The 22,836-nt window shown below is 57.5% G+C and overlaps 1 protein-coding gene across 1 annotated transcript in view; it reads right to left on the bottom strand.

The window, feature by feature from the left end:
* Positions 1-393: 393 nt before the first annotated feature.
* Positions 394-22,836, bottom strand: part of EPPK1 (epiplakin 1) — a gene marked incomplete at both ends in the record, with an annotated part of 38,834 nt that continues 16,391 nt past the window's right edge. The window contains 2 exons of the mRNA XM_084281713.1: positions 394-3,376; positions 15,883-22,388. Of these exons, the coding sequence (XP_084137839.1) occupies positions 394-3,376; positions 15,883-22,388 (9,489 nt within the window). The remainder of the gene's footprint in view (positions 3,377-15,882; positions 22,389-22,836) is intronic.

Genomic DNA, 22,836 nt, shown 5'->3' with positions numbered 1-22,836 from the left:
CTGCCCATAGCTCCTGCTTTGTGGTTTCTGCCTGATCCCATTGGTGGCAGTCTCTGACCCATCTGCTGTGAGTGCTGACCCCACATTTCCCTATCCTTTGTCAGTGCCCATGTGAGTCTGGCAGGAAGTGACAGCCACAAGCCCTCCCCTGCCCTCCCTAAAATCTCCCTCCCCCCTCCCCCCAGGAATGCTCCACTGGGCAAAAACATTCTGAGTGAAGTAGTAGTTGAGACAGGAAAGAGTTTAACCAGGAGACTACCATGTTCCACACACAGGTTCATCACCACTCTTTCCTGTCCATAACTGTATTGCATGGAGAGCCAATTCTCAGAAGAGCTCAGGTTGCATTTTCCATAGGAGGTAGAGCTTAGTTATCTTCTGGGGCAGGTAGTGCTAGTGGTCCTGGTGGTGTCTCTTCTTTCCCTGTGGGCCTGTGACGACAGTGGTGGTGATGGTGATCTTGTTCACAGTCAGCCCCCCTGTGCCATAAGTGTCAAGATGTGCCTCTCGTTTGTACTCTGAGACTTGCTTGGTGGAGAGGAGCTCCCATACTGACACCCTCTGCTCCTGGAATGGGCCAAATGTAATGTAGGAGCCCTCAGTCTGGAGGAGATCCACTGTCTGCTGGGGAAGGGTTGCAAGTTTCCCTTCTTTGCTGTCAATTGCAATGCTGCTGATGGTGCTGATGAGTTCCTGAATGGGGAGTGTTCCGGCACAGTACAGCTCCAGAAGCTCCTGCCTTTTGTCCTCAGAGATGTAGTCAGAGAAGAGCAGGTCCCACACAGAGACTTGCCTCCCCTGGAACTCATCCACTGCCATCTCAACTGTGGTGGACTTCAGGGTTTCTTCCCAGGTCCTGTCTTCTTGCAGGTGGTGGGTGTGCTCAGCTTCAGTGACTGTTGTCTCTGCCCTTGAACTACTCTCATGTGCTGATTGCGCTGCTTTTGCTTCCTCTGCCTTGGTTACAATAGTGCTGACAACAGTTTTCACCTGCTCAAGGGTTAACTCTCCTGCCTGGTACAGCTCTAGCAGCTCCTTTCTATTCTCCTCAGGGATATACTTTGAGTGGAGCAAGTCCCACACAGAGACCTTATGGCCCTGAAACTCTCCAGCCTCCATGTCGACAACTGTGTTTTTCAAGGCCGTTTCCCATGGTTCTTCTTTGGAGGAGACAGCATCCTTCTCTTCTGCCGCTGGCACAGTGTCCTTGTTGGAAGTCTTCACTGAAATTAGGAATTTCCTGCCTGTAGATTCTTTTTTCTTAATGAGGGTGGTGACAACAGTTATCATCTGCTCCAAGGCCAGTGTCCCAGTACAGTACAGCTCCAGAAGCTCCTGCCTTTTGTCCTCAGAGATGTAATCAGAGAAGAGCAGGTCCCATACAGAGACTTGCCTCCCCTGGAACTCATCCACTGCCATCTCAACTGTGGTGGACTTCAGGGTTTCTTCCCAGGTCCTGTCTTCTTGCAGGTGGTGGGTGTGCTCAGCTTCAGTGACTGTTGTCTCTGCCCTTGAACTACTCTCATGTGCTAATTGTGCTGCTCTTGCTTCCTCTGCCTTGGTTACAATAGTGCTGACAACAGTTTTCACCTGCTCAAGGGTTAACTCTCCTGCCTGGTACAGCTCTAGCAGCTCCTTTCTGTTCTCCTCAGGGATATACTTTGAGTGGAGCAAGTCCCACACAGAGACCTTATGGCCCTGAAACTCTCCAGCCTCCATGTCGACAACTGTGTTTTTCAAGGCCGTTTCCCATGGTTCTTCTTTGGAGGAGACAGCATCCTTCTCTCCTGCCACTGACACAGTGTCCTTGTTGGAAGTCTTCACTGAAATTACAAATTTCCTGCCTGTAGATTCTTTTTTCTTAATGAGGGTGGTGACAACAGTTATCATCTTCTCCAGGGTTAATACCCTTCCATGGTAGAGCTCCAGAAGTTCCTGCCTTTTGTCCTCAGAGATGTAATCAGAGAAGAGCAGGTCCCACACAGAGAACTCACCAGCTGGCATGTCAATGGTGGTAGACTTCAAGACGTTATCTAGTTGTGCATCTTGTGCTGAAACATCATCTCCATTTTCCTCTGCCCTTGTCACCACCTTCTGCGGACTTCTGGTATTCGCTGCAAGTGTGGTATTGGCAGTTTCTGTCTTGTTGATTGTGGTGGTGACGGCAGTAGCCACCTGTTCTGTGGTCAGTATGCCAGCTCTGTACAGCTCCAGCAGCTCCTGCCGCTTCCCTTGAGGGATGTATTTGGAAAAGAGCAGGTCCAGCAAGGAAACATTTTGTCCCTGGAACTCACCAGCAGTGACATAGATGGTTGCAGACTTTAATGACTTTCTCAACTGCTGATCCTGGGAGTGTGTATCCTGTACTGGTTGTGGTGATCCCACCTCACAGCTGGGTGTTACTGTGGATGAGCTCAGATCCCGGTTTCCTGTTTCTGCCTTGGTGATGATGGCAGTGAGAGTGGCAATCATTTCGGGGATGGTCACCGTCCCCACCTTATATTTCCTCAGCAGCTCCTCTCTCTGGCGATCAGAGATGTAGCGAGAGAAGAGGAGCTCCCAGACGGTGACGCTCTGGCCCTGGAAGAGCCCCACGCTGACGGTGGTGCGGGCAGCCTGCAGGGCTTTGCGGGCGTCCTTGTTCAGCTGGTAGAGCACCGAGCCCTTGTCCATCACTTGGAGCATGAGCAGCCCCGTGTCTGGGTCAGGCACGCAGCGGCGGAGGAGCTGTGTATAAGTGAGGTTTTCATGCGTGTTGGGGTCAAAACAACTTCTTGTTTGATTCTTGTGGTTCAGAAGAAACTGGCACATCTCCTGGTCAAAGTAGCCTCGCTGGTAGGCCACCTCCACAGGGAGGCGGTGTCTGTTGATGGGGTCGATGATGCCGCCGGTGGCGATCTGGGCCTCAAGCAGGCGGATAGCGTGCTCCTTGACTATGAACTCGTTCTTCATGGCCTGGAAGAGGGAGATCTTGTGTCCTGTGTATGGCTCTGTGTACCCTGTCACGGCTCCCTCTGCTGACAGAAGCTTCTCATAAAAATCTCTGCCTATAAGTCCTGCGGTCAGTGCCTCTTTCACCGATAGCTTGGCATTCCTCACGGGGTCAGTGAGGAACCCTGAGGCAGCCTGTGCCTCCAGCAGCACCAGGGCCGTACCTGGCGTCAGGAGCCCCCTCATCATGGCCTCATAGATGCTCATCTTCTTATTCTTGGTCTGGATGAAGACACCAGCTATGAAGTTACTCCCACCACCACACATCTCCATGTGTTCACTTCCAATCAAGTTGCTTCCTGTGTTGCTTGACTCGTTGTTCTGAAGGGGTCCACTCATGTTGTCTCTGGGCAACAGTCCTGCTGCTGTGGAGCACTGTGTTTGTCTGAGGAGAGAGAAAGAGAAGACTTGGTGAGACACAGGTTCTTGAGCAGGTCTCGTGGTGTGTATGAAGATAAGCCATCTCTCTGGATGTAGCAGCAGGAATCCAGAGAGAAGTGGGAAGCAGGAACTGGGGCATTGCTACTGACCCTCTTTCTCAGCAGCAGTCTCAGGGTGAGCTCCCACTCAAACAGCGGGCGACAACTCTCTGGAAGCAGTAGTGACAGCCCAGCTGGGGTGTTTGCCCTGTGTTTGGCTGTACAGCATGCTGTGCACCTCCCAGCTGCAGTGTCTGGCTCTACACATCTCCATGCAGCTGGATGTCTTTGCACTGAGATGCTGCAGTGTCATGAGAAAGCTTGGTACCTATCCCTAACAGTACCCATGCTCAGAAAAACTGACTACAGCTTTTCTCCAAAAAAATTTTTTTTTTTTTCCTCAGCACTCAGTTTTTCTCTTCCAAAACTGAGTGCTGATGCCACAGGCATGCTCACACTGCTCTGTGGCCCACATTAATGTTTAACTGCACGTGGGGATCATCTGTGGGATGGCTGGGTGGCCCATGCCAAACACCATTCTGGGGACCATTCTAACCAGTTCCAGTGCCTGGGGACAAGGGCGTGGTCAATGGGAAGGTTTGTTTGGCTGCGTGCTGTCTCCACAGCAGGGCAGGGGTGCTGTCTCCAGATATTTAGGGGAACTACTGTAGGAACAACACGATGGTAAAGACTGATCTTGCTGGCTTAACCCTCTGGCATGCAGGGACCGCATGGGCTGTGTTTGCCCCAGACCACCCTCTACTAGCCACCACAGGCTTCCATCCATGGATCTGTGCAGTTGTGGCTGTGAGTCTGGGTCTAGTGTCAGCCTCTGCAACATCCCGAGGTAATGACAGCAGTGATTTAATCATACTTTGCAGGGAAAGGCTTTTCACTAGCAGCTCCTAGACCCTGTGCTTCAGGAGGTAGTGAATGGTCATTCTTTGTTTTAGCTAATTGTTATGTAGGTAAAGCGGAAGATAAAATTATGTATATCTATCTACATATATATGTGAAATTACAGAGTTGTGGTGGACTAAGAGCCAGTACCTTAGGAAGCCTGCTGTAAGTGGCTGCTTGCAGTGGTTTCTCCCATTCATATAGGTACTTAGCAATTACTGTGACGAGTCACAGTCAGTTTAGCGGGTACCCCCAGATATAAAAGCAGCACTGCCAACCAAGATACCAGTTATGCTGTCTGAAATGTGCTAGAGGAAGGTGGCTGTGCTCTTGAGCAGACATCTGAACAACAATGCAGAGTCTGACCAAGGGTCGGTGTAGCCCAGGGTCTCGTTTCCATCTTGAGCTATAAGTGGACATCAGGGGAAGAGTGAAAATGAGGCAATATATATAACATTTACTTGTTTTCTGTGGTAATCTCTAACTGCTTTTAGCACAGTGGATTTCATAAACTGGATGCCTTTTGAGTCTGCTTAGCAATTCTTGAGGGATTTCTGCCATGCAGTCCCCTGGTTTCTTCTGGAAGCCCTGTAAACTTTCAGCATCCCCAGTATCATGTGGTGATGAGGCCACAGTCTTGTAAAAATGGCAAAAACAAACCCCAAAACATTTCTTTGGGAACACCCATCTCCCATAAAGCTACAGTGACTGATGTTAATGATATGTTTAACTCATTAATTATCAAGGTCACAGCTTAATTCCCTGACTGTTTACCTAACTGATCTAAAAGCCTCTGAGTCATTGCTTTTGATACATTTAAATATTGGATTGATGCAGGTGTAGATGGATCATGCTGCAAGAGAGCTGGATCCCAGCAGCTGCAGACCAGCCCCTGCCTTTCTCATGTGGGTGCTCTGGCCCACCTTGGGGCTCTGGCCCTAGAGAGCAGCTTCTTTTCACTCTCTTGCCTCCACTGAGGCAGCCCTCGCAGGGTGGTGGGCTCGTTGTGCCGCCTGCTCGGGTGGCACTCGGTGCAGGGCAAGGCAGAGTGCCGGTGTCACGCCCTGGAGCAGGCGACACCTATATAGGACACAGATGTCGTGTGAACACCCTATTCTGGAGAGACATTGCCCAACGGCAGGCTGTCATTAGCTCGTCTCTAATCAGGCCTCCTGATGCCGGGGCTTGGCTGCACACGCAGCTCCCGGGGCAGGAGCTGGCTGTCCTTTCAAGCTGTCACAGCAGCCCAGCCCAAGAGGCCCCGGTGGAAGAGGTTTTCCAGCTGGGGTGAGCAGGGGTGGCCTGGCGCTGCTGTGGTCCCGAGCCCTGCCTGCACCCCAGGGAGCGTGAGCGTGTCAGCACAGCCCCCAGCCTGGTGCTCGCCTCGCGGGCTCCCGCTGCCGGGCTCCCAGCCGAGACCCACCGCTCCAGTCGGCACCGTCTCCTGCGGGCTCGGGCAGGTCCCACAGCTCCAGCTGCCTCCCTCCCGTGTCCCAGAGTCCTGACCCGCTCAGCTCCAGTGCAGAGGATGCAAAGCGCGTTGCGCGGAGCAGTGGCTCCATCCAGCCCTGGCATCCAGCCGCTCTGTCACTTTGTCCCTTCTTAGAAAGGCCCACCTCATGCCTGGAGACCTCCTGTGCAACCAAGCCCTGGGTTTCAGCAGCTGCCCTCTGAATGGTAGGTTTTAGAGTAGAGGCAAGGTCTCCGCATCCCTTGCAGGCATCTAGTATGTACATGAAGCGTGCAAGGCAGGAGTTGTGCTAGGCTGTGTGGTGGCCCCAGTGCCCCCTCTGGACAGGCTGTGTCCTACCTGCTGGACACGAATCCAGAGCGGCTTGCTCACCAGCAGGCTCCGGTCCTCCTCCTCCTCCTCCCGCCGCCTCTCAGCCAGGATGAGCAGCCAAGGCAGGTGCCTAATTTAAATCCTTCGCTTCCCCGCCCCTGGGGATGACACACCAGCCCTGCCCTGTGCTACAAGCCAGCCAGTATACATCCGACCACCCCAGTGAGACGATGCCTTTGCAGTGTCACAGCAGCCCCTGTCCTGGGAGCCCAGCTGGGGTGGCAGGGTCTGGGGCAGGGGGACAGTGACTGGTTACACTGCAAGATGTGGGGTGCGTCTGTGGTGGGAGCTTGGGTGAATGTGGCCGTGGAGGATGCAGGGGCACGGTGCAGCTTCTGGACTCTGACACCATCTCCTGACAGGTGCCCAGCACGATTGCTCAGGGACTGCTCTGCCTGGGGTCCCAGATGCCTTGGAGGTCTCTGCACATCTGGGCTTGTTCAGCCTGCCTTGGCTGAGTCCCTTGGCTGGGGTAGGGAGCTGCAGCCACCTCCTGCGGCTCTCTCTGCTCCCGTGGGGGACAGAGATCGAGCCTGTCCCCTGATGGGGTTTTGAACTGGACCATACAGGCACAGGAGCTCCTTGCAGCAGGTGGATTTGGGTGGCCAGTTCCCGGAGCCAAAGCAGCTCCAGGATGGAAAGCTCTCAGAATCACAGAATGGTTGAAATTGGAAGGGTCCTCTGGAGGTCATCTGGTCCTTCCCCTCTGCTCAAGCAGGGCCACCTAGAGCAGGTTGCCTAGGACCATGTCCAGGTGGGTTTTGAAGACCTCCGCGGAGCAAGACTCCACAACCTGTCAGGGCAGCCTGTTCCAGTGCTCCATCACCCTCATGCTCCTGGTGTGCAGGGGGAGCCAGCCCAATGCCTGACCAGCGGCTCCCCAGGAGCTGAGGGTGCCTGGTTGACTGCTTGCTTGCAGAGAACTCCAGCTGGCTGGCAGGGCAGGCTGCTGGCTCTGGCCAGCTTTGGGCTGAGTTGGGCTGAAGCAGTCCCGTGTTTGGGCCATGTCCCATCAGACCACAGCCACGGCTCCGGTGAACAGGCTTACCCAGTGCCCACTTTTAGCGCAAGGGTGGTTTTGGTTGGGTTGTTCTGGTGTGTAATTGTGCAGCTGAGTACGTGCTCAGGTGCTGGTTGTGGCTGTGGCTGTGTGGACCTGTGACTGTATATGTGCTCACGTAAACCTGCACGTGTGACCGTGCCTCTGATGTGTGTGACTGTATGTGCTCAAGTAACTCGGTGTTGGCACATGTAACTATGCGTGTGCAAGGGAGAGCACACGCGTGCTCACGCATCTATGCCTGTGTGAGCTGGCACATGCAGCTGCACACGTGTGTGCTGGTGTGACCCTGTGTGGGTGTGTGTGAGTTGGTGCCCCTGCGTGGAGGAGGTGTTGCCTGCCCCTGCCCTTCGTTCCCTGGCTGTCCTGCTTTGGGTGCACATTCCTACCTGCGTAGGTGCTTGCCAGACTGGATGATCAGCACACGAATGCATTTTCCCTCTGACTCACCGAGATCAGTTTGGCTGTGGGGAGCACACCTGGGCAGGAGGTCCCTCTGCTCTTGGGGATGAAGGTGGACACAGGACCTGTTTCCGTCATCTTTACTCACCCCTCAGAAGCCCTTCCTTGCCTGACATCTGTTTTCAGCCTGCATTATGTTGGCTAGAGTTACTGATGCCACAAGTATGTTGCTAACTGCATTTCTCTGTAGGTTTTAAGGTTCAGCTGTTTGAGATGGGCTACAGGAAAGGCTTTGTTCTGGGCTGCATCCTTGGCACAAGCTGAGTGTAAGGGGTGCAAAGGGTGCCTGTGCCAGGAAGGAGGACCCCATCTCTCTTCTCTCAGCATCCTGCTCTGTGCAGCAAGGACCCCATGCACAAGCCTGGCTGGGTGGGTACCAGCAGGCAGTGTTAAGTTGCTCTGCTCTGTGGTCCTCCTGCACTCCCCAGACACCACTCAGCACTGACCGCAGCCATGCAGCGTGCTCCCCTGAGCTGTCCCGGTGACACTGGGCCACTATCTGGAGCTGGCCCAGATTGTTTAGACACCTCTGAAGTGCTGGCAGTTGGCGGCTTCCCTTGATGATGTGTTACTTTGCATTTGTCAGAACAGAGGCTATGATTTATCTCGCCACAGTGGACGCCTCCTGCGGAGCTGAAGCCCAGGCTCCCGTTATAGCCATGGAGAACACGCCAGGACACTAACCCAAGTCCAGAGCATGACTACTCTGACCACTTGAACACATCTGCTGTAGGACGTGTCCACAAAGCAACCACCGGCTGCATGGACCTGCTCCACCTTGGCTGCCCAGGGCAGCTGGGTGACCTACAGTGTACACAAGCATCAGATGCAGTGAATCAGCCCTGAATGTCACCTCCTGGTCACAGGTACCAGGTGACTTACACAGAATTGTATCTCTTGGAAACGATGGTGCCTCACTGGGACCCCGTTCCCAGCTTGTTCCCTCATTAGCAGGGAGCAGGGTGACTCTTCCCTGAATGAGGACCGAGTATTTTATCCTAACTACTAGTCTGTTTCTGAGACATGATGAAACTGTTTCATTTCAACCCTGAAGCAATTTATTTCTTCCAGGACATGTTCTAAGGCACTACCCAAGGCTGTTTGAAGATGGGTTAAGTGAGCTGATCTCTGCTGTATTTTGTATTGTCTCCAGAGAGGTATTTCCCCAGGGGCTGTTGAAGAGGAAGGGTGCCCACAAGGCAGACGTTCCTGTATCCCATGGGTGACGCTGGCACTTGCACACCTTTCCCAGGGAAAGGGAATACAGCACAGGCAATGCTGAACCTCTCACCTTCATAAATTCCAACCCCTGTGATGCAGAACTGAAACCCTGCTCCCCCTGGTTGGGGCTGCATGTGTGCTGCATACCAGACTTCGGTCCCATCTAGTTCACTCGCTGCTTTGGCTACCCGCTGTTAGACACAGTCATGTTCCTTCTGGCCTTCAGCATCGTCTTTGTGGCTTGAGCTCAAATTCCCTCAGCCCCACTCCCAAAGCTGCCATGCACGGGTGTGTTAAAGGCACGGGGATGCAGGGCCTGGCTGGAGTACTGTGCAGCCGGTGCCCAGGTGTGCACAACTGTGCTGTCTCCAGACCTGCCTCCATCCCTCCCCCTTGCTCCTGGGGCTCGTAATTAGCCTTGAGATTTGAAGGAGGGCTCCTGTCTTTCTGTCTGCTGCCTCGGAGCATCACCAGCATCCTACCAGGTGATGCTGATGTCACAGGGCCTGCTTCTCATTCTCCTGAAGCTGTTCCTCAGGCCCGTTCCCAGTCTGCCCCTGGTCCTGGAGACATTTCAGCGAGGATGCCTTTCAGGACACCCCCTGCCCTGGGTGGTGGCTGCTCTAGGTCCATTGCGAGGCAGATGGCACGGTCTATCCTAGCAGTGCACATTCTGTGAATAGCAATAGGACCTTTTAGCAAGTGAAAGCACTAGAACACAACCTACAAATAATCTGGGAATAGTGTTCTTGCTGAGCAATGCCGATTGTTTTACCCATTCCATCTAACTTTTCTGAAAGGCAGCTGCAAGCTGACACTGTACCTCTTGTAATTTGCATATTAGCACAAGGCTTTGGATTGGGCTGCAGTTCCTAGTTTGGTTTACAAGCCAAAATACAGTGACTTCCCATTTCACATGCCTGTAGTGCCAGGAGCTGGATGTTTGTGAGAATGGAGATGAAACTGCTCAAGCTGTCTTGAGAGGAATGCTGACTTCTCTCTTGGCTTCAGGCCTGGGTGTTAACTGACCTGCAGTCGCCCTTCCCAGACAGCCTGACTAGCAGCTTGGAGCTGCCTGGGCGTCAGGGCGCTGTCACTTGCACGCTACAGGCCCATTACCCAGCCAGCATTTCTGGATATACCGCACTCTGGACTCTGGCACAGGGCTCTTTGGAGACAACACCTCCTTGTCACCCACCTGACAGACGGCTGCTGTCCTCCCTTCAGCCAGGGCCTCAGGCAGGCAGCATGCGAGCTGCTGTGGGAGAAGCTGGGAAAAGTGCAGCAGTGGCTGCAGATGGGGTCTGCCCTGGGCAGGGGGAGCCAATCCCGCCTGCCAAGTCCTGGCCGTGCTGCAGCACCCCCAGTACGCTGTGCCTCTGTGCCTGAGGAGAGTGAGGGGCTTTGAGGCACCGCACATTCTGTGCTTGGGGACAGGGCAGGAAGGTGACAGCATCACCACCTGGGGAGAGTTTGTGTCGTGTCAGGATCTGTGCATGTGGCGCTGGATTGCCATGTCCCCCACGCAGCTGCAGCCAGCTCTATCTGATTGTATACAGCTGCCCAGTAAGTAAAGAAAACCCATGTGAGTGTGCAGGGCTCAGGTGGTGCCTGAAACCGCAGCATCTGCTGCCTCCACCTCTAAGTGCCACTCGCTGCAGTTCTATGGAAAGCAAGGCCGGGGCGCAGCCCCATGGGATGCTCCGTGCCCGCAGTGCAGCACCGCGCTGCTCCGTGACTCACCGGCCGGTCCTGCAGCTTCCCTGCAGCCTGGCATGGAGGCACCTGGGCCCGGGTATCACAGCCGTGGCCTGGCCTCGCCTGCCGGAAGGTGTAGGTGTCCTTGGCTGAAGCAGCCACGAACCACATCAGAGAGCTGGGAGACAGCTTTGGCAACAGGGTGTTTGGGGAATGTTGTTTTCCTGCAGCATTTGATTTGGGAAACCTCCTCTGCCAGGGCTCAGGTGCTGACACAACTCCCTCCCCGCCGGTCCCTGCAGCCACGCAGCCCTGGATGTAACGCTGCTGGTGCACAGCAGTCCCCAGACGCTGGCAGAGGGTGACACCCAGCAGCCAACAGCCTCCTGCCTGATGTGGAGAGGGCAGGGCCCTCCTGCTGCAACCACACACGGGCAGCCTCTGCATGCAGCAGGGGACAATATTAGCAAAGAAAACCAGACCCACGGTGTGGAGCTCTCACACCAGGATTCCCTGCGGCAGAGGTGCCTGGAGGCGCAGAGCTGCCCATGCTCTCCTGCCTGGCGTGGGGCTGGCGTGGGACCTGCAGAGCCACGTGAGCTGGCAGTGCTGGACCCCCAGGGAGCTGGGCTGAGCAATGTAGGAAAGAATGCAAAAGAATTGTCCCACGCTACTCAGTGCTGGTGCAACCTCACCTTGAGTACTGCATACAGTTTTGGGTGCCACAATATAAGGACATAAAACTATTAGGGAGCATCCAAAGGAGGGCTATGAAGATGGTGAAGGGTCTCAAGGGTAAGACATGAGGAGTGGCTGAGGTCCCTTGTTTTGTTGAGACCAGAGAAGAGCAGGCTGACGGGAGGCCTCACAATGGTCTGCAGCTTCCTCATGAGGGGTGTGGAGGGGCAGGTGCTGAGCTTTTCCGTCTGGTGACCAACAACAGGACCCAAGGGAACGGCATGGAGCTGTGACGGGAGGGTCAGGCTGGGTGTTAGGAACAGGCTACTGAGAGGGTGACTGGGCACTGGGACAGGCTGCCCAGGGACGTGGTCATGGTACTGAGCCTGTCGCTTTTAAAGAAGACAATGCCCTGGGGCACGTGGTTTGATTTTTGGGTGGTTCTGTGTGGAGCCAGGAGCTGGACTCAATGATCCTTGTGGATCCCTCCCAGCTTAGGAGATTCTCTGATTCTATGTGCTCTTTTAACAACCGCAATGAACCGGCCAAACCCAGCACTGAAGGGATGGGCACAGGGAGCAACCATAGGCAAACAGAAAAGACAAAAATCCTTTTTATTCTGGCTTGGAGATAAGCGGTTGCACAACTTTGTACTCTGTGGGAAAGAAACTCTGAAGCATCTTTCATCCAGACACGTGATTCCTGGGAAACGGGGATCAGCGAGCATTTCGCTGGTGCTTCAGGCCACCTGGCCTGTGGCAGGGCAGGGAGGACAATAATCCCCAGGGTGGTTGGGGTGGTGCCAGCAGTGTACAGCCGCTGCTTCCTGACACCTTTCCAGAGAACTTGCTTATCTTTTGACTCCCCAGCTTCCTGGCATAAGGGTTTTGCTCTGTGGCTCCTGGGCACAGTGGGGGTATACATGCTTATGGAGTGGCCCAGGTCCCCACCCCATGCTCCTTTTGTCTTCTGAGGGCACGTGGGGAGATGGCACAGACACAGCTCCAGCTCTGGTGGGGGCTGCAGGGCGCCTTGGCATGCCACAGACTTGCAGAGCAGAGCCTTGGCTGTGAGGGATGTCTGCAGAGCTGGCCTTGGGCACTGGGGGATACGCAGAGCTGAATGCAGCTGGTGGGGTCTGCCCTGCTCTGCTGCCCTTCTCTGAGAGTCAAGCGTCTGTCCGCGGGCACAGGCGATGGATGGTGGTGCCTGGCAGAACATCCTGCTAAGAGCACCTCGGGAAAGCTGCGACGTAGACAGTGGGATCGAGTGCACCCTCAGCAAATTCGCAGACACACCAAGCTGAGTGGTGTGGTTGACAACGATAGAAGGAAGGGATGCCATCTGAAGGGACCTGGACAGGCTTGAAAAGTGGGCCCATGTGAACGTAATGAGGTTCAACAAGTCTAAATGCAGGGTGGTGCACTTGGGCTGGGGCAATCCCGGAAAGGAGTACAGACTGGGAGAAGAACCTATTGAGAGGAGCCCTACAGAGAAGGAACTGGGGGTTCTGTTGGACGAAAAGCTCGACATGAGTTGGCAGTGTGCACTTGCAGCCCAGAAGGCCAACTGTGTCCTGGGCTGCATCAACAGAGGGGTGACCAGCAGGGGAGGGAGGTGGTTGTCCTCCTCTGCTCTGCCCTCGTGAGGCCCCACCTGGAGCCTTGTGTCCAGGTCTGGAGCCCCCAGCACAAGAAGGATGTGGGGCTGTTAGAGAGGGCCCAGAGGAGGGCCACGAAGATGGTCAAGGGGCTGGAGCACCTCTCTAGGAAGACAGCTGAGAGAGCTGGGGCTGTTCAGCCTGGAGAAGAGAAGGCTCCGGGGTGACCTCACTGCTGTCTTTCAGTACTTGAAGGGGGCTTATAAGAAAAGTGGAGAGTAACTCTTTGCTCAATCAGATATTGACAGGATGAGGGGGAATGGTGTTAAACTAAAAGACTAAAAGATTTAGATTAGAGGTTAGGAGGAAATTCTTTGCTCACAGGGTGGCGAGGCACTGGAACAGGTTGTCCAGAGAAGCTGTGGATACCCCATCCCTGGAGGTGTTCAAGACCAGGTTGGATGATGCCCTGGGCAACCTGATCTAGTGGGTGGCATCCCTGCTATGGCAGGGGGCTTGGAACTGGGTGATCTTTGAGGGCCCTTCTAACCCGAGCCATTCTATGATTCTCTGATTCTTTCCCTGTTCTCCGCTCCATCCCTAATCTTAACATTTGAGTTACTTTGGCTGTTGCTGAGCACACATCAAATACTCTGTTACAATTCTTGCTGCTGAGCTGCAACAGTTCAGAGCTGGGTATGTGCACAGTAGGGCTGCTTCTCCCCATTTGTGCATTTTCACCTATGTTGAACATAATCTGCCTTTTTTATTCTGCTCACTGTATGTTGTTTGGTCTTCCAGCAGTCTTTGCAGCTGGCACGTCTTTACTAACCTGAATAACTTAATACTATCTGCTCCCTTGCTGTTCACAGCATTTCCCAGCCTGTGTCTGCATGTGTTAAGCAGCCTTGCTCCCAGCACGCGCTTCCCCCTCCCAACACACGCAGTTCCACTGCTGGCTCCCTTGCTAAGAGGCCTTGCCTTGCCTTACCTTTCTTCAGCTCTTGCAGCAATTTCCTTACCCCAGCAGCAATTGCCACAGTTTGACTGTGTGCAGAAATCTCCCTGTTGCTTCTTCACAACCCAGTTCTTAGGGGAAATAGTAAATATGCATTACCTGCTTGCCTGCTGTGTGTAATTTATATTTCTATGCCCCTTTTATGTCTCCACTCAGAGTCTGCCCTCCCTTCTGCCTGCAGAAGACACTGTTTACCCAGCTCGGTCCTGGCACAGAGGGGCCCTCCTGTCTGGATGCTCACCTTGCCCCCTCCCAGTTCCGCAGTGTCAGCCTGCACGGGGATTTCAGGGCTCTGTGTTGGTCTGTATCATCATTTTGTCTGATCTAGCTCTATGCTCTCCCTGATGAACACCCTCCTCTGCTGTTCCTCTGCACTTCCTACTTCAGCATTACAGTGCCTTCCTGGTGAGCCTCCTCCCAACAAGCCCATGGCATGCTGAGCTATAAAATATCCCCTTGACAGTGTGTCACTTCGAGTAAATTGCAGAATTTCCTGTGTTTCGATGTGCTCATAATTAAGGTGGTGGCAAGTTCAATTGCAGTTAAATCAGCCCAGAGCACAGGTCTGCATTTCCACTATGCTGCAGCCAGCTTTGTCCAGTGTCAGAGCCTACACTGAGCATGTAACAACAGTGCAAGCCCATACTGATACCTCCCTGATTGTGTCTCCCATCTCCAAGTAAACTGTGGCTCAGGAACCTCCTGGGACTGAGTGTTTCCATGCATTTAATAGCCCACTCCCAGTAATTTGTCCCATGACTTTTTGAGTCCATGCGACTCTCTGGACTACGCAGCAGTTTATGGTAAGGAGTTCCACAGCTAATCTACATTTTCTTTCACCTATCAGCTACAAAAACCGTGGTGAGAACTTGATTTTTTGAGGATGCACCTGAGTTAATTAAGGCAAATAGCCAAAGACAATGAATCTAAGGTTTATATGTTTCCTTTTATTAAGCAGTAGTAGAATTATTCAGTACTGAACTGTATGGCACAGTGGTCCAGAGGCTGTCTCTACTCCAGAAACATGCACATGGGCTGCATTTGAAGGGAGGAAAAGTCAGCTCAGGACATGGAATGGCAAAGGAAGATGAGAAACGTACCGAAGGAAACAGCTGGAGGTAGCAGCTTCTGTACCACCAGCTCCCCTTACTGCTGGCTGCATACAGGGACAGCGTTGGCTACAAGTACAGAAAGACAACATATGCTACTGTTTCTCAGCTCTTGCATGGATCCCACAAAACAACTCTCTATAGAGGATCTCAGGAGAGCTGGACAACTGAAGGCAGGAAAAGCAAAAAACTTGGGTGATTTGATTGTACACATCAGAGAGAGACCAAACCACTCCCAGTTAAGGGTATATGTGGTTTAGAGCCCTCCAGAAATATTGGATGGACTGAGGCAGTAACAGCAAACACAGATAACGGATACGAGCCCAGTAACACTTAACATTGGCCTGACATGATGCCTACATGGAAACGTGTTCTCCATGCAGGAGGCAGGCAAGCAAAACTAAAACTATGGCAATGTCACATTGATCTTCTAAAAAAAAATGTTTCCCATATGTAAATATATAGAAGAAAGAATGAATAAAATTTCATTACTCATTACACCTAATACAAAGACATCCTTATATCTAAAGAAAGATAAAGGAAAAAGTACAACATCTTGCACCAAAATGACTGGACATAAGCCAGGCTGATTCATGAATTCCAGTTAAATTATAGAAGACAATGGATTAAAAAGCTATAAAGTAATGCTCAGATGAGTCACGTAAATACCGTAACTGCTGTACAAACATTACAAAACATGAAAGAGAAGAAGGAAATACTCTACAAATAATAAAAAAAGAAAAAAGAATATATTAAAAAAATGAAAAAAATGCCAGCAGCAAAACAAGTCCCAAAAAAGAAAAAATTCATCACCAATGAAATAACACGGAAAAAAAGTAGACGGTTTTATGATTAATTAGAGAAAATATTAAGGAAATAAAGATTAGAGTCTGGGTCAAGAACACAGCGGCGCAGGAGCTGCATGTAGGTGAGGTTCTCGTGCGTGTTGGGGTCGAAGAAGCCCTTGGTGTCGTCGCTGGGGTCGGAGAGGATCTGCTTCATCTCCTGGTCAAAGTAGCCGCGCTTGTAGGCAGCTTCGACGGGGAGGCGGTGGCTGTGCACGGGGTCGATGATGCCGCCGGTGGCGATCTGGGCCTCGAGCAGGCGGATGCCGTGCTCCTTGACGATGAGCTCCTTCTTCATGGCCTGGAAGAGGGAGATCTGGTCGCCGCTGTAGGGGTCGGTGTAGCCCGTCACGGCCCTCTCGGCCGACAGCAGCTTCTCGTGCAGCTCGCTGCCCACCAGCCCGGACGACACGGCCTCGTCCACGGAGAGCTTCTGGTTGCTGAGCGGGTCGACGAGGAAGCCGGTGGCAGCCTGCGCCTCCAGCAGCACCAGGGCCGTGCCCTGCCTCAGGATGCCCTTCCACATGGCCTGGTAGATGCTCATCTTCTCCATCTTGGCCGGGTCGGCCTTGGACGGCACCAGCACGCCGGCGATGCAGCCCGTGCCGTCCAGGTAGCGCTTGACGGAGGCCATTTCCGTCACCTGCTGCACCGTCTTGGAGCCCTGCACCAGGTCGGCCAGCGTGTCCTTGTCGATGATGCCCGAGTCCAGCAGGTCCGAGGCGGTCACCTGCCGCCTGAGGCCCGTGAATTTCACCTTGCTGCTCTGCTCCACCGCCTCCTGGATGAGGACGCTGAGGAGCCTCGCCAGCTCGTCCAGCGCCAGGCTGCCGTCGCGCACCTTCCCCAGCAGCTCCTGCCTCTTCGCCTCGCAGACGTACTTGGAGAAGAGGAGCTCCCACAGGGAGACCTTCCTGCCGTGGAAGCCGCCCGCCGAGACCTCGACGCTGTGGGACGTCAGGGCCCGCTCCAGCTCCAGCTCCCGCTCGCGCTCCTGCTCCCGCTCGCGCTCGCGCTCCCGCCGGGAGCCCGCGGCCTCGCCGTTCTCAGCCGGCGCCGGGGCCGGGGCCTCCCGCTGCGTCGGCTTGCGGGCCAGGGCGGCGCCGTGGCCCTGGCCCTCGGCCCCGGTGATGATGGCGGTGAGGAGGGTGATCATCTCGGAGATGGCCAGCGTCCCCGCCTTGTACTTGCGCAGGAGGTCCTGGCGCCGGTGCTCGGGGATGTAGCGAGAGAAGAGGAGCTCCCAGACGGTGACGCTCTGGCCCTGGAAGAGCCCCACGCTGACGGTGGTGCGGGCAGCCTGCAGGGCTTTGCGGGCGTCCTCGCTCAGCTGGTAGAGCACCGAGCCCTTGTCCATCAGCTGCAGCATGAGCAGCCCCGTGTCCGGGTCGGGCACGCAGCGGCGCAGGAGCTGCATGTAGGTGAGGTTCTCGTGCGTGTTGGGGTCGAAGAAGCCCTTGGTGTCGTCGCTGGGGTCGGAGAGGATCTGGTTCATCTCCTGGTCAAAGTAGCCGCGCTTGTAGGCAGCTTCGACGGGGAGGCGGTGGCTGTGCACGGGGTCGATGATGCCGCCGGTGGCGATCTGGGCCTCGAGCAGGCGGATGCCGTGCTCCTTGACGATGAGCTCCTTCTTCATGGCCTGGAAGAGGGAGATCTGGTCGCCGCTGTAGGGGTCGGTGTAGCCCGTCACGGCCCTCTCGGCCGACAGCAGCTTCTCGTGCAGCTCGCTGCCCACCAGCCCGGACGACACGGCCTCGTCCACGGAGAGCTTCTGGTTGCTGAGCGGGTCGACGAGGAAGCCGGTGGCAGCCTGCGCCTCCAGCAGCACCAGGGCCGTGCCCTGCCTCAGGATGCCCTTCCACATGGCCTGGTAGATGCTCATCTTCTCCATCTTGGCCGGGTCGGCCTTGGACGGCACCAGCACGCCGGCGATGCAGCCCGTGCCGTCCAGGTAGCGCTTGACGGAGGCCATTTCCGTCACCTGCTGCACCGTCTTGGAGCCCTGCACCAGGTCGGCCAGCGTGTCCTTGTCGATGATGCCCGAGTCCAGCAGGTCCGAGGCGGTCACCTGCCGCCTGAGGCCCGTGAATTTCACCTTGCTGCTCTGCTCCACCGCCTCCTGGATGAGGACGCTGAGGAGCCTCGCCAGCTCGTCCAGCGCCAGGCTGCCGTCGCGCACCTTCCCCAGCAGCTCCTGCCTCTTCGCCTCGCAGACGTACTTGGAGAAGAGGAGCTCCCACAGGGAGACCTTCCTGCCGTGGAAGCCGCCCGCCGAGACCTCGACGCTGTGGGACGTCAGGGCCCGCTCCAGCTCCAGCTCCCGCTCGCGCTCGCGCTCCCGCTCGCGCTCCTGCTCCCGCTCGCGCTCGCGCTCCCGCCGGGAGCCCGCGGCCTCGCCGTTCTCAGCCGGCGCCGGGGCCTCCCGCTGCGTCGGCTTGCGGGCCAGGGCGGCGCCGTGGCCCTGGCCCTCGGCCCCGGTGATGATGGCGGTGAGGAGGGTGATCATCTCGGAGATGGCCAGCGTCCCCGCCTTGTACTTGCGCAGGAGGTCCTGGCGCCGGTGCTCGGGGATGTAGCGAGAGAAGAGGAGCTCCCAGACGGTGACGCTCTGGCCCTGGAAGAGCCCCACGCTGACGGTGGTGCGGGCAGCCTGCAGGGCTTTGCGGGCGTCCTCGCTCAGCTGGTAGAGCACCGAGCCCTTGTCCATCAGCTGCAGCATGAGCAGCCCCGTGTCCGGGTCGGGCACGCAGCGGCGCAGGAGCTGCATGTAGGTGAGGTTCTCGTGCGTGTTGGGGTCGAAGAAGCCCTTGGTGTCGTCGCTGGGGTCGGAGAGGATCTGGTTCATCTCCTGGTCAAAGTAGCCGCGCTTGTAGGCAGCTTCGACGGGGAGGCGGTGGCTGTGCACGGGGTCGATGATGCCGCCGGTGGCGATCTGGGCCTCGAGCAGGCGGATGCCGTGCTCCTTGACGATGAGCTCCTTCTTCATGGCCTGGAAGAGGGAGATCTGGTCGCCGCTGTAGGGGTCGGTGTAGCCCGTCACGGCCCTCTCGGCCGACAGCAGCTTCTCGTGCAGCTCGCTGCCCACCAGCCCGGACGACACGGCCTCGTCCACGGAGAGCTTCTGGTTGCTGAGCGGGTCGACGAGGAAGCCGGTGGCAGCCTGCGCCTCCAGCAGCACCAGGGCCGTGCCCTGCCTCAGGATGCCCTTCCACATGGCCTGGTAGATGCTCATCTTCTCCATCTTGGCCGGGTCGGCCTTGGACGGCACCAGCACGCCGGCGATGCAGCCCGTGCCGTCCAGGTAGCGCTTGACGGAGGCCATTTCCGTCACCTGCTGCACCGTCTTGGAGCCCTGCACCAGGTCGGCCAGCGTGTCCTTGTCGATGATGCCCGAGTCCAGCAGGTCCGAGGCGGTCACCTGCCACCTGAGGCCCGTGAATTTCACCTTGCTGCTCTGCTCCACCGCCTCCTGGATGAGGACGCTGAGGAGCCTCGCCAGCTCGTCCAGCGCCAGGCTGCCGTCGCGCACCTTCCCCAGCAGCTCCTGCCTCTTCGCCTCGCAGACGTACTTGGAGAAGAGGAGCTCCCACAGGGAGACCTTCCTGCCGTGGAAGCCGCCCGCCGAGACCTCGACGCTGTGGGACGTCAGGGCCCGCTCCAGCTCCAGCTCCCGCTCGCGCTCCTGCTCCCGCTCGCGCTCGCGCTCCCGCCGGGAGCCCGCGGCCTCGCCGTTCTCAGCCGGCGCCGGGGCCGGGGCCTCCCGCTGCGTCGGCTTGCGGGCCAGGGCGGCGCCGTGGCCCTGGCCCTCGGCCCCGGTGATGATGGCGGTGAGGAGGGTGATCATCTCGGAGATGGCCAGCGTCCCCGCCTTGTACTTGCGCAGGAGGTCCTGGCGCCGGTGCTCGGGGATGTAGCGAGAGAAGAGGAGCTCCCAGACGGTGACGCTCTGGCCCTGGAAGAGCCCCACGCTGACGGTGGTGCGGGCAGCCTGCAGGGCTTTGCGGGCGTCCTCGCTCAGCTGGTAGAGCACCGAGCCCTTGTCCATCAGCTGCAGCATGAGCAGCCCCGTGTCCGGGTCGGGCACGCAGCGGCGCAGGAGCTGCATGTAGGTGAGGTTCTCGTGCGTGTTGGGGTCGAAGAAGCCCTTGGTGTCGTCGCTGGGGTCGGAGAGGATCTGGTTCATCTCCTGGTCAAAGTAGCCGCGCTTGTAGGCAGCTTCGACGGGGAGGCGGTGGCTGTGCACGGGGTCGATGATGCCGCCGGTGGCGATCTGGGCCTCGAGCAGGCGGATGCCGTGCTCCTTGACGATGAGCTCCTTCTTCATGGCCTGGAAGAGGGAGATCTGGTCGCCGCTGTAGGGGTCGGTGTAGCCCGTCACGGCCCTCTCGGCCGACAGCAGCTTCTCGTGCAGCTCGCTGCCCACCAGCCCGGACGACACGGCCTCGTCCACGGAGAGCTTCTGGTTGCTGAGCGGGTCGACGAGGAAGCCGGTGGCAGCCTGCGCCTCCAGCAGCACCAGGGCCGTGCCCTGCCTCAGGATGCCCTTCCACATGGCCTGGTAGATGCTCATCTTCTCCATCTTGGCCGGGTCGGCCTTGGACGGCACCAGCACGCCGGCGATGCAGCCCGTGCCGTCCAGGTAGCGCTTGACGGAGGCCATTTCCGTCACCTGCTGCACCGTCTTGGAGCCCTGCACCAGGTCGGCCAGCGTGTCCTTGTCGATGATGCCCGAGTCCAGCAGGTCCGAGGCGGTCACCTGCCGCCTGAGGCCCGTGAATTTCACCTTGCTGCTCTGCTCCACCGCCTCCTGGATGAGGACGCTGAGGAGCCTCGCCAGCTCGTCCAGCGCCAGGCTGCCGTCGCGCACCTTCCCCAGCAGCTCCTGCCTCTTCGCCTCGCAGACGTACTTGGAGAAGAGGAGCTCCCACAGGGAGACCTTCCTGCCGTGGAAGCCGCCCGCCGAGACCTCGACGCTGTGGGACGTCAGGGCCCGCTCCAGCTCCAGCTCCCGCTCGCGCTCCTGCTCCCGCTCGCGCTCGCGCTCCCGCCGGGAGCCCGCGGCCTCGCCGTTCTCAGCCGGCGCCGGGGCCGGGGCCTCCCGCTGCGTCGGCTTGCGGGCCAGGGCGGCGCCGTGGCCCTGGCCCTCGGCCCCGGTGATGATGGCGGTGAGGAGGGTGATCATCTCGGAGATGGCCAGCGTCCCCGCCTTGTACTTGCGCAGGAGGTCCTGGCGCCGGTGCTCGGGGATGTAGCGAGAGAAGAGGAGCTCCCAGACGGTGACGCTCTGGCCCTGGAAGAGCCCCACGCTGACGGTGGTGCGGGCAGCCTGCAGGGCTTTGCGGGCGTCCTCGCTCAGCTGGTAGAGCACCGAGCCCTTGTCCATCAGCTGCAGCATGAGCAGCCCCGTGTCCGGGTCGGGCACGCAGCGGCGCAGGAGCTGCATGTAGGTGAGGTTCTCGTGCGTGTTGGGGTCGAAGAAGCCCTTGGTGTCGTCGCTGGGGTCGGAGAGGATCTGGTTCATCTCCTGGTCAAAGTAGCCGCGCTTGTAGGCAGCTTCGACGGGGAGGCGGTGGCTGTGCACGGGGTCGATGATGCCGCCGGTGGCGATCTGGGCCTCGAGCAGGCGGATGCCGTGCTCCTTGACGATGAGCTCCTTCTTCATGGCCTGGAAGAGGGAGATCTGGTCGCCGCTGTAGGGGTCGGTGTAGCCCGTCACGGCCCTCTCGGCCGACAGCAGCTTCTCGTGCAGCTCGCTGCCCACCAGCCCGGACGACACGGCCTCGTCCACGGAGAGCTTCTGGTTGCTGAGCGGGTCGACGAGGAAGCCGGTGGCAGCCTGCGCCTCCAGCAGCACCAGGGCCGTGCCCTGCCTCAGGATGCCCTTCCACATGGCCTGGTAGATGCTCATCTTCTCCATCTTGGCCGGGTCGGCCTTGGACGGCACCAGCACGCCGGCGATGCAGCCCGTGCCGTCCAGGTAGCGCTTGACGGAGGCCATTTCCGTCACCTGCTGCACCGTCTTGGAGCCCTGCACCAGGTCGGCCAGCGTGTCCTTGTCGATGATGCCCGAGTCCAGCAGGTCCGAGGCGGTCACCTGCCGCCTGAGGCCCGTGAATTTCACCTTGCTGCTCTGCTCCACCGCCTCCTGGATGAGGACGCTGAGGAGCCTCGCCAGCTCGTCCAGCGCCAGGCTGCCGTCGCGCACCTTCCCCAGCAGCTCCTGCCTCTTCGCCTCGCAGACGTACTTGGAGAAGAGGAGCTCCCACAGGGAGACCTTCCTGCCGTGGAAGCCGCCCGCCGAGACCTCGACGCTGTGGGACGTCAGGGCCCGCTCCAGCTCCAGCTCCCGCTCGCGCTCCTGCTCCCGCTCGCGCTCGCGCTCCCGCCGGGAGCCCGCGGCCTCGCCGTTCTCAGCCGGCGCCGGGGCCTCCCGCTGCGTCGGCTTGCGGGCCAGGGCGGCGCCGTGGCCCTGGCCCTCGGCCCCGGTGATGATGGCGGTGAGGAGGGTGATCATCTCGGAGATGGCCAGCGTCCCCGCCTTGTACTTGCGCAGGAGGTCCTGGCGCCGGTGCTCGGGGATGTAGCGAGAGAAGAGGAGCTCCCAGACGGTGACGCTCTGGCCCTGGAAGAGCCCCACGCTGACGGTGGTGCGGGCAGCCTGCAGGGCTTTGCGGGCGTCCTCGCTCAGCTGGTAGAGCACCGAGCCCTTGTCCATCAGCTGCAGCATGAGCAGCCCCGTGTCCGGGTCGGGCACGCAGCGGCGCAGGAGCTGCATGTAGGTGAGGTTCTCGTGCGTGTTGGGGTCGAAGAAGCCCTTGGTGTCGTCGCTGGGGTCGGAGAGGATCTGGTTCATCTCCTGGTCAAAGTAGCCGCGCTTGTAGGCAGCTTCGACGGGGAGGCGGTGGCTGTGCACGGGGTCGATGATGCCGCCGGTGGCGATCTGGGCCTCGAGCAGGCGGATGCCGTGCTCCTTGACGATGAGCTCCTTCTTC

The sequence above is a fragment of the Netta rufina genome (genome assembly GCF_964035555.1).
Source record: "Netta rufina genome assembly, chromosome: 2".
NCBI classification, from domain to species: domain Eukaryota; kingdom Metazoa; phylum Chordata; class Aves; order Anseriformes; family Anatidae; genus Netta; species Netta rufina.
This window is presented reverse-complemented; position numbering and strand designations above follow the sequence as displayed.